Raw genomic sequence first — 11,485 nt, forward strand, 5'->3', positions numbered from 1 at the left:
TGACCACTTTCCTTGCACCGACTACATGTCGATCTCTTCTTCTTCACCTTAGACGGTATACGATCGTGACTTTTTGGTCGGCCAGGTAGCCTTCTGTCCATGGCTGGTGGCAAAACTGTTTGTAAGTCATCTGGTATCCCACTCAGAAGGATGTGGAATAGGGTAGACAATCTCAGTAGAATAAACTTCTGTAGTGTAGCAATCCATAGCGTATGCGCTGAATCATCTTGGTTTAAATGAAGAGCAACTTTTATAACATGGCCACACGGATAACCAGATGTTTGCCATTTCATACAACTACACGTCTTTGCATTTAGATCGACTAGCCCATTTATCCAGTACTTGAAACAAAGTGTTTGAACATGGTTCAACTCTCCATGACGTTGACTTCACAACACGTTTCGTTATCTTTTTTTCAGTCCATGGTGTAACACGATGTTCCAATGTTCCTGTAAATTTAAATAAACAATACTTAGTAAAATATATAAATATGATAAGTTACGAATTCAAAGAAATAATACCTGCATGGTTTCTTTTCTTGTAGTACCACTGTTGAATAGAGGCTCGAAAAAACTCCATTAACATAGTAATGGGTAATTTCCGGGAATGACGACTTAGAGCGTTGATTGATTCTGCACTATTAGACGTCATGAAACCATATCTTGCTCCAAGTTGATGTACTCTTGACCATCTTTCAAACCCGACATCTTCTAGTGTTTGAGCACACTGAGGCAAAACACGTCTTAAACAATTATATGCTTATTGAAATCCACTTCCCGATAAGCTTTTACAGCCTTCCAGTATGTCCATTTGTGCTTTTTATACCAGCAGACCTTGATTTTAGATTTCTATACAAATGAACACCACAAAGTCCATGAAAAGCATCTGGGAAACACCTTCTAACAGCGTTGTCAATTGAGTTTGCCCTATCGGATATGATTGTCAGATTGCTAATAGGACCTATGCAATCCCTAAGATGCCCCATAAACCATGTCCATGAATCAGAGGTTTCAGATTTGCCAACCCCGTAAGCTATTGGCAATATCCCATTGTTAGCATCCATGGCTACTGCTAATAAGTTTACTCCAAGGTATCGACCTTTCAAATGTGCTCCGTCAACTATAATAACTGGGCGCATGCAAGTAATAAACGAACGAATCTACAAAATAATACACAAGAAATATAATCATTTAAATGTGAAATGCATGTAACTAACAAAAATGAGTCAACAAAATTATATTGATTTACTAACCGTAGCACCAATGGCGATAAACAGCAACTCAAAGCGTCCATCTCTATCTGTTTTGATATGAGTTACCGACCCAGGATTTTTCAGCTTTAAATTGTGACAATAAGCCGGCAGTTGGGCAAACGATGCTTCTGCGGCGACCCCCTCAACAATTCCAAGGCATAACATTTGGCTCTCCAAGCTTGAGAATATGATATACTAATCTTGAACCGAGCATTCATGTCAGTCATAATTTCATGTCCCCGATATACCCTGCCATTCAAAAACATTAACTCAGCCAGAAAACCACCCAACACCTTTTGTTTGCCTGTCTATGGTGAGGAAAAACTTGGGTTCTTGAACATGTATGTTTATCAATAAAAGTCCTAACTTGAAACATTTTGCAATCTTTTATTCTCTTTGCAATCATACGCCACGTACAGTTTTTGTCAATCATACACTTGTTTCGAAACGATCTTTGCTTGATTTGTTAACTTTTAGTTGATAGCCATCTTCCACACATTTCGTATATAAAGCTATCTTCAAGTCTTCCTTTGTATCAAAACAATCATCTGATACGAATAACTTTTGTGTAACAATCAACTGCTTTCTTTATCAACTCTTCTTCCGGTATCTGAAGTAATTCTGGCATATTCCAGTTATACGCCGTGGCATTTTTTTTCTTCGGGACTTTTCTTCTTCTTTTTCTTCTTCAGGATTATATGAATTACAGAATGGATGTTCAACATGTTCATTCACAGTCGTAACTTCCTCTCATTATCATCAATTACATTCTTCGGCAACGGCTGTTTCATCATCAAAATTCGGTATTGACCAATATCAATATCATTACACGCATGGTCTGTTTCTTCTTCTGAAACATCATCAAAATCCGTGTATTGACCAATATCAAAGTCCGGATATTGACCAAGACCAAATTTCGAATACTGACTAGTACTCACAATTTTTTCTGTTGGCTCATCATCGTCTAACTGGTCAATACGAAAACCGGAATTTGGTGCTGAAGTTGATTGGGATTTGGATTAGAGAAAGGTTGTGGTTTTGAGAAAACTTAGTTGATTACTACCCTACTGACCCAACAATACTACTTCTAGGTTCAACAACATACAATGTAACATCATTGTGAAACACTAATGTAAGCAATGAACGTTCAACATCTTCATTGTCGTTAACAAATAAACTTTACCATTTCTCTGATAAGATAGCCTAAATCCACTTAGGGGCTCTAAATTCAATTTATTTGAAACACGTAGCATTAGAGTTTCATAAGTTAACTTTTGTAAAGACAATTTTAGTTGAAGATTCATGGGTAAAGGCATATATGTAAAACACCATGAACATTATCCCATGACCCTCCAAAACACAAATCTATCCAAACATGATCAACATTAGATGATTTCATGGTTGTAAATTAATTTACTAAACAGACGAGCTGCGAAACTAAAACCTGTTGCCGGATTGGGAAGGATGTCGTTGGATATAGGAACGGATGTCGCCGGAGAGAGTGATAGATGGAGATGGAATGAGTTGCGATTTAGGGATTTAGTTTATGATTTCAGTGTTATATACCCAAAATTTAAGTGTTGTGATTTACAGATTCTCGTTGCGATTTACGGATTATCGTTGCGATTTACAGATTCTCGTTGCGATTTACGGATTATCGTTGCGATTTACGGATACGCGTTGCGATTTACGGATTATCGTTGCGATTTACGGATACGCGTTGCGATTTACGGATACGCATTGCGATTTACGGATACGCGTTGCGATTTACGGATACGCGTTGCGATATACGGATACGCATTGCGATTTACCCATACGCGTTGCGATTTACGGATACACGTTGCGATTTACGGATACGCGTTGCGATTTATGTGTTCGCGTTGCGATTTTCATATTCGCGTTGCGATTATGGAAAATCGCAATGCGAATTTGTACTATCGCATCGCGATTTTCAAGAATCGCGTTGCGATTTTGGAAACTGATTTGCGATTCTGGGGATCGCGTTGCGATTTTTATTTCGCGTTGCGATTTTGTTGGTCATTTTGGCAAATCCAAAAAAAGTTGGTTAAAATCGTATATTATAACTTTTTTTTGGTCACTGAGGCGATTCTCTCTTCTTTTTAAATAAGATTTATATAATTTTCTATATTTTTGTCCTCTCTTTTTTCTTCTTTCATTTCAGCTCAATAAAAGTTCTTAGAGAAAATAACCTTAGTGACCAAAAATGCATTATAATATATGATTTTAACCAATTTTTTTTAGATTTGCCAAAATGACTAACTAAATCGCAATGTGATCGATAATTCGCAACGCGATCTCCGGTATCGCAAATCAGTTTCCAGATTCGCAACGCGAACTTCGACTATCGCATTGCGATTTACATATTCGCATTGTGATAGTCCAAGTTCGCGTTGCGATTTATTTCAAATTCGTTGCGATTTATTCCAAATTCGTTGCGATAGTCCAAGTTCGCGTTGCGATTTATTCCAAGTTCGTTGCGATAGTACCACGACCACGACCACGAGACGGGACTGGACGGCGGCGGCGACGGCATGCGAGAGTCCCCTTGTTCTCTATTACTCAACAAGGAAGTGGGAAAGCCAAGCCTTAAATACCATTCCCAATAGTGTTTCCAATACTATGTGGGATTGAGCATTACCAACACTTGTTCCCAATACTATGTGAGATTGAGCCTTAAATAGTGATATTATTTTTGAATGTTTTGCTTAAAATTGCAATAATCACGATTGATTGTAGATTGACTTTTAATTATGACATATTTAATCGTATAATACTAATGCAATTGGTTGCTGATTCAGTTGTTTTAAGGTGCATGATTGTTAATTGTTTCCTGAATAATCACATTGTATTGGAAACAAGTGTTGATAATGCTCAATCCCACATAGTATTGGAAATACTATTGGGAATTGTATTTAAGGCTTGGCTTTCCCACTTTCTTGATGAGTGATAGAGAACAAGGGGACTCTCGGGCGCCGCCGCCGCCGCCGTCCGTCTCGTCTCGGGTCGTGGTCGTGGTCGTTATTTAAGGCTTGGCTTTCCCACTTCCTTAATGAGTGATAGAGAACAAGGGGGACTCTCGCGCGCCGCCGCCGCCGCCGTCTGTCTTGTCTCGTCTAGGGTCGTGGTCGTGGTCATACGTGTCTTCGACACGTCCGCGCTAATACTATCTTTTTAGAGAAAATTCTTAAGAAACAAATGCAATACCACCGGTCGTTGCGATTTTGGACTATCGCAACGAATTTGGAATAAATCGCAACGCGAACTTCGACTATCGCAACGAATTTGGAAAATCGCAACGCGAACGAACTTGGACTATCGCAATGCGAATATGTAAATCGCATTGCGATAGTCGAATTTGGAAAATCGCAACGCGAACTTCGACTATTTCAATGCGAACTTGGACTATCGCAATGCGAATATGTAAATCGCAATGCGATAGTCGAAGTTCGCGTTGCGAATCTGGAAACTGATTTGCGATACCGGAGATCACATTACGAATTATCGATCGCATTGCGATTTAGTTGGTCATTTTGGCAAATCCAAAAAAAGTTGGTTAAAATCGTATATTATAAGGCATTTTTGGTCACTGATGTTATTTTCTCAAGTTCTTATAGACTTTTATTACATTAACAGAAGATATTTCGTAAAAAATGTTTTTTTGAAAAATATTTTTCACGTGATCCGTTTTACATAAAAAAATATTAATTCAGAAAATAATTTAAAATAAGCATTATTTTAGGTATTATTTTTTAGTCATATTTAGGTAGAAGAAAGACTAGGAAGATGCAACCGAAATTTTTATTCTATAAAGATATGGTTCTTGTTTGCTTAAAATAGAGATTTCAAATGTAACAGCTTTGGTGATAATAAAATGATATATAATGTTAAAATAATATTATCAACTTTGATTAAATAGTCATTTTGATTTTTATTTTTTTAGAGTACTTTAGTTCTTAATATTTTATTTTAAGATAAAAATACCTCTAATATTTGACTAAATAGGTATTTTAACCCTTATTCTTTTTGTTTGGAGTATTTTAACCCTCAAAATTTCACTTTAGGACAATTTTTTTTTATTTTGGGACGTTGATCGTTTAATAACCAAGAGTTTTCATCAATTGAAGGATCTTTTGTCCGGAAATAAAACGTTGAGAGTTAAGATGCTAGAAAGTTTAAAACAATTATTTAATCAAATATTAAGGACATATTTTTAGATGTATTGATTAATTAATTTACATAAGTGTTTACTATGGGTATTTTTTTTAGGATTTATCATCGTGTTCTATAAGAGTAATTGATTGTTTGTATACCACTTTTCTTTAGGTAATACATGGTTTGTACCACTAAACTTTCAATTGCTTCAATTATAATATTGAACTTTAGTTCTGACTTCAATTATAGCATTGAGCCCTTAATTTTAGCGACACAATGACATTGACAATTTTTTCTATCAATGTGATGATGTAGACAAAATAATGTTGTTTTGGTGTGGTTATTGATGCCCAAAATGACATCGTTTTAAGCATTCAACTTTATGGATGTATTATTAATAATAGTAAAAACTTTATGGATGTATTGCTTTGATATCAAAGTATTCACATTTAGCTCCTCTTTTTTCTCATCAATTGATTTTTCACAAAACCTACTCAAAATCAATGAAAGTTCATCTAAAATTGAGGTATGTTGTTCGTCTTTTTGAAATAATATTTTTTATAATTCGAATTTTCTAACAAATATCTTAAATTTCTTGAATCATATAAAGCTGCCAAACTCTTAAAATTGATATTTATTTTGTTTAATTTCGTCGATTTTGAGAGGTAGCTAAAAAGTTTATCGCATAAAAGTGATCTTAAAACTGATATTTGTTTTGTTTAATTTCGTCGATTTTGAGAGGTGGCTAAAAAGTTTATCGCATAAAAGTGAATCATTTAAAAGTTTTACCACTATTGATACATCTCTAAAATTCAATGTTTAAAGCAACATCGTTTTGGACATCGTTTTGGACATAAATAGTCACACCAAAATGATGACTTTTTATTCATGTCATCGCATAGTTTGGATTTTTATGATTCAATGTTATAATTGAAGAAAAAAACAATTAAAATTTAATGATATCATCGATGTATCACCTAAAATTCAATAATATCTACTATAGTTTACCCTTTAAAAAATACTATTATTTCAATTTGAGCGAAGAAAAATGGAAACTAGACATATTTGATTGGCCAAATGTCTTACCTATATTTAGTCTTATAATTAGCAATAACGGAGTGACCATGCATTTTCTGTCTTTGTCGTCTTCAACGCCACCTTTTACTCTATCTTCATATCCATCCTCTCTTTCTCCGCCGCTCTCCATTGTTGATATGTTACAATTAACACATTTTTTTCAAGTACACCCTCAATATCTTAAGAGGTCCCAAACCCCACGTTTAATATTGAAGAATCTGAAAACTTTTTTCTCTATCGCTGCAATGCATCCATTGCATTCATGGCCTTCATTGAAAATGAACCATCAATGTCTTAATGAAACCCGAAGGCCTTATCGTTGTCAAACTCGTCCAAGAACTTGAAAGCAAGCAGAATAGGCAGCACTAAATATAGAACCGAAGAGCTTCCGATTCTATCTGATTTCGATAGCCACGAGGAAGCACTAGTCGTCATGGATGGTGACCGTGATCCGATGAAATCTTCGGTATCGCTCGAGCCAGCAGAATCCAGGACGGGCAGCAACAGAGATTTGAACCAAGATCCAAGTTTTAGGCAATCTAATTTAGAGTTTTGGAGCGACAGGGGAGAGAGGAACAACGGCGGTAACGGTAGCTTCGAGTACAAGAAAGGGTGGCAAGCGGGGGAGGAATCACCGACGTGGAAGAAAATGAACGATCATCTCATGAACAGAAGGAACAACAGCAACGAGATTACATCAGAGATGGGGTTAGAGTTAGACGACCTTAAACGCGACCCGTCCTTAGCCCGAGACCCTAGAAACGTTTCTTTCGAAACCGGAGGCGTGAGTTTCAACACCCAAACGCAACAACAAGACGGAATAGTAAATGATCAGACCAACGATCAGTCCAGACGCGTATCGAATGCGTCGGCTCCTCTATCCCTCATCGGAAAATCGGGTTTGCTAGGAATGAAGAGTACCAAGTCGAGGCTTATAGACAGGTCAGAGGAAGAGGTACAATTGATGTCCGGTTTGTTAGGAAAATCCGGTCAGCTTAAGTCTGGTTACTCCGGTATGCTCGGGAAAGGATCGGAATACGAAGAAGAAGATGACCCTTTTGCAGATGATGTTTTGCCTGATGAATTCAGGAAAACCAATCTTGATGCATTCACTTGGGTTCAATTGGTGAGTCTTTTTGTTATTGTTGCGGCTTTGCTATGCAGCTTATTCATCCCTTCACTGAAAGTAATTGACCTATGGGAGCTTGCTCTATGGAAATGGTTAGTGTTCTTGCTGGTTTTGATCTGTGGACGATTGGTTTCGGGTTGGGGGATCCGAATCCTTGTCTTCTTCATCGAGATGAACTTCTTTTTAAGGAAAAGGATGCTGTATTTCGTATATGGTTTAAGAAAACCGGTCCAGAATTGCTTATGGTTAGCCCTAGTTCTTCTGGCATGGCGTTTCTTGTTTGACAAGGAAGTGGAGAGGAAAAGCATATTGCTTCAATTTGTTTCCAAAATCCTTATATGCTTGTTGGTGAGCACGTGTTTGTGGTTACTCAAGACACTGCTAGTAAAAGTAATGGCTTCATCTTTTCATGTCAGTACTTATTTCGATAGGATTCAAGATACATTGTTCAACCAATATGTGATCGCGACGCTCTCGGGTTCTCCGGTAATCGAAGCCCGAAGGATGGAAGAAGAAGATGAAAGAACCGCAGCCGAGATCAGAAAGTTGCAGAATGCCGGTGCAACCGTGCCTTCGGATCTTCGCGACGATGCCTTCCCACAACAGAGTAGTGGGATGTTGAAGAAAACATTCACCAGGTTGAAAACACTTTCTCAACAAGGTTCGTCGAAGAAAGAGGATGTCGGGATCGCATTAGAACATGTACATAAGCTCAATCAAGAGAACATCTCGGCTTGGAACATGAAGAGGTTGATGAAGATGGTCCGACACGGGACACTGACGACATTGGATGAACAAGTTATGGAGGATGATTCGGTGAAACAGATCAGAAGTGAACATGAAGCAACGGCGGCTGCCAAGAAGATTTTCCACAATGTGGCTCGCCGTGGGTCGAAGTAAGTAATTATTGGTTTAGTTTACAAAATGAAGTCGATCAAATTGAACTTGTTTAGGAACACTCTTGTTGTAACTTGTTTTGGTTGATAGATTTATCTACTTGGAGGATTTGATGAGGTTTATGGGAGAAGACGAAGCTTTAAGAACAATGGCTACCTTTGAAGACGCCTATGAGCACGGGAGAATAAGCAAAAAGTCCTTGAAGAATTGGGTGGTAACAATCTATATTGCTCCCTACGTCTACATATTGGGACATGATACAAGATAAACACCTACTTATTTTTAAAATGCATCAAAATCTTTTTAATATAATTGAACATTATTGTATCTCCTCAGTAAATTACATTTCCAATGTCATTCGTCTGTACAAGAGATCCGAAACTTCTAGAGTTTTCCCTGAGATATCTTAAGGCTCACCCAAAGATAACCCCCACTTCATATACTTGGCTATAGTACCTTGACACCACTGTTGTCAATTTCATCACCAACTAATCTACTATCTCACAGTTAAATTTATCTACCTGTAAATCCATCAGTAGTCATCAATTCTAAGACTGTCAGGAATATATATATATATATACCCGTACAAACGAAGCTGAGAGACAAGAACTTCAACCCCAGACCCACTTATCATCATCTTCTGACTCCTATCATTTTTTTTTCTTTTCTTTATATCACTACCATAATGATTCTACGTCCAATCCGGGGAAAAAATGGCCTGCAACTACCATCATTCTATATAAGACCATTAACAAAAATAGTTCAAGTCCCAAGAACTAATGATAACCTAACCAGGGATGAATGTAAAGTATTGATAATTTATTAAAAGATCGAGCAATTAACTTGTAAAGTATGATTAACTTTAGCTATTCGTTTCAGTTGAATGCCTACAGAGAACGAAAAGCCCTTGCCTTGACCCTAAACGACACAAAGACAGCAGTAAACAAGCTTCACAAGATCATAAACGTCATTGTCGGGACCATTATACTCGTAATATGGCTTGTGGTTCTGGAAATCGCTTCCTCAGAGCTTATCGTACTCTTCAGTTCCCAGCTGGTCCTCGCAGCCTTCATCTTCGGGAACACCTGCAGAACCATCTTCGAATCCATAATCTTCTTGTTCATCATTCACCCTTTCGACGTCGGCGATCGGTGTGAGATCAACGGAGTGCAGGTACAATACAAATTTAACACCATTCGTTGAATCATTTTTTGTGTGTTTATAACATGTGATCTAAACATGCATTGGTGGTTGTTTTAGCTTGTGGTGGAAGAGATGAACATTTTGACTACTGTTTTCTTGAGATACGACAACATGAAGACGGTGTTTCCCAACAGTGTTCTTTCAACGACGCCTATAGGCAACTTTTATCGAAGTCCAGACATGCTTGATCTGATTGAGTTCGTGGTCCACGTTGCTACTCCGGTCGAAAAGATTGCTCTCGTAAAGCAAAGAATAATAAAGTACGTGAAAACTTATTGGGTAAACGATACCTATTCCTTTAGTTTGGTTTTGGTCGCTCAATATTTTTTTTTTCAAAATCATATCTAACGTCAATCATCCGTCGTTAAAAAATTAATAGTGATGTTAATATTCCGCGATGAGGTAATATCACGTCATCATTGAAAAAAATATCACGTCAACTGATCTATTTATTACGTAAACCTTGTTCATCATATCATCTATGATGTCAGATCGCGGTGATAACATGAATATATTTTTGTTTTGTTTGCAGTTATATTGTTAACCGGAAGGATCATTGGTGTTCTGATCCAATGATCGTGGTAAAAGATCTGGACAAATTGAACCGGATGAAATTGGCACTTTGGGTGACTCATAAAATGAACTACCAAGACATAGGGGAGAGGTTGGAAAGGAGATCTCGACTGGCTGAAGAAATGGTCAACATCTTCAAAGAATTCGACATTCAATACCGTTTGTTTCCCGTTGACATCAACGTCTGCAACTTGCCTACCTCCTCTCGTTTCCCTTCCACATGGACCACCGCCGAAACTTCCGAACACAAAATCGATTGACGGTCAAGATTAAAACATTTAGGGTGATCAAATTAATTGTGCTAACACGATAAGGTTAAATATTTTATTTCTAGAATTAACATTAATAGTGAAATATGTGTTAGTGTAGACTGGGACGACATCAAACTCCCTCCTCTCCAAATACTTTAAATGTCGGTGAACTTGTTTTTTGACAGTTGATCGATCAATTTTGATTATTAACTTACAAAAGATTAATAAGATAATGATATGTAATACCATACTACAAATTGATCAAAATTTATCAACCACTATATAATGGTCAAAATTAATTATCTTTTCAACTAACTGGGGCTAAATTGAATTAAAAAAATTTACAATGAGTTAATTGATTTTTAAAATTTTTACTAAGGACTTAATTAAAATATTTTCATCATCTAAAATGTAAGCGTGGAAAGGTTTTTAAATATCAATATTAGACGCTAGATTTCAGTATCTAGAGGATTGAAATCAATATTTCAAAAGATCTTTGATTATCAACAGACTCACTACTAGTATTGGAGGCACTGTGCTCGTGTACACTGGCTCATCGATGGTGAAAAAATTCTTCTTCTTTTCATGCCTGTGCAAGAGGTTGACGACGTAGAAATTTCATTCAAGGCCTATACAATTATGTAGGTAGATCATCTTGACGATATACATTGGAAGATTATTGATTACTTTACACATTTATTTCGTTCGTCGAATCCAACATCACCCCCATAAAACTTCAGGTATTGATAGCCTCCCTGTAAACTTTTTCTCACCTTAAATTCCTTTGCTCAAATTCCTGGGAAATGATCACCTGCGGCAGCCTTAATATATGACTAAAAAATGCGTTATAGGTTTTGTTATTATTTTTTTAATAAAACTGGTAAAAAATTATTAGAAACATTATTATTTCTACCGGTTTTGTTATTATTG

General features: G+C 36.9%; 1 protein-coding gene across 1 annotated transcript; it reads left to right on the top strand.

Annotated features, from left to right (window-relative positions):
* Positions 1-6,549: 6,549 nt before the first annotated feature.
* Positions 6,550-10,564, top strand: LOC120179351 (mechanosensitive ion channel protein 6-like). Its single transcript, XM_039184974.1, has 6 exons — positions 6,550-6,666; positions 6,813-8,527; positions 8,619-8,742; positions 9,408-9,701; positions 9,789-9,991; positions 10,264-10,564. The coding sequence occupies exons 1-6, from the start codon at positions 6,550-6,552 to the stop codon at positions 10,562-10,564; spliced, it is 2,754 nt and encodes a 917-aa protein (XP_039040905.1).
* Positions 10,565-11,485: the final 921 nt, after the last annotated feature.

Source organism: Hibiscus syriacus, unplaced genomic scaffold, assembly GCF_006381635.1.
Source record: "Hibiscus syriacus cultivar Baekdansim isolate YM2019G1 unplaced genomic scaffold, ASM638163v2 tig00112411_pilon, whole genome shotgun sequence".
Taxonomy (NCBI): domain Eukaryota; kingdom Viridiplantae; phylum Streptophyta; class Magnoliopsida; order Malvales; family Malvaceae; genus Hibiscus; species Hibiscus syriacus.

Excerpts from the sequence above, each read along its gene's own strand:
- LOC120179351 (XM_039184974.1), top strand. The coding sequence starts at position 6,550 with ATGCATTTTCTGTCTTTGTCGTCTTCAACGCCACCTTTTACTCTATCT. Across the intron at positions 6,667-6,812 it reads AATTAACACATTTTTTTCAA|GCCTTATCGTTGTCAAACTC; the intron begins GTACACCCTCAA and ends TGAAACCCGAAG. Across the intron at positions 9,702-9,788 it reads GTGAGATCAACGGAGTGCAG|CTTGTGGTGGAAGAGATGAA; the intron begins GTACAATACAAA and ends TGGTTGTTTTAG.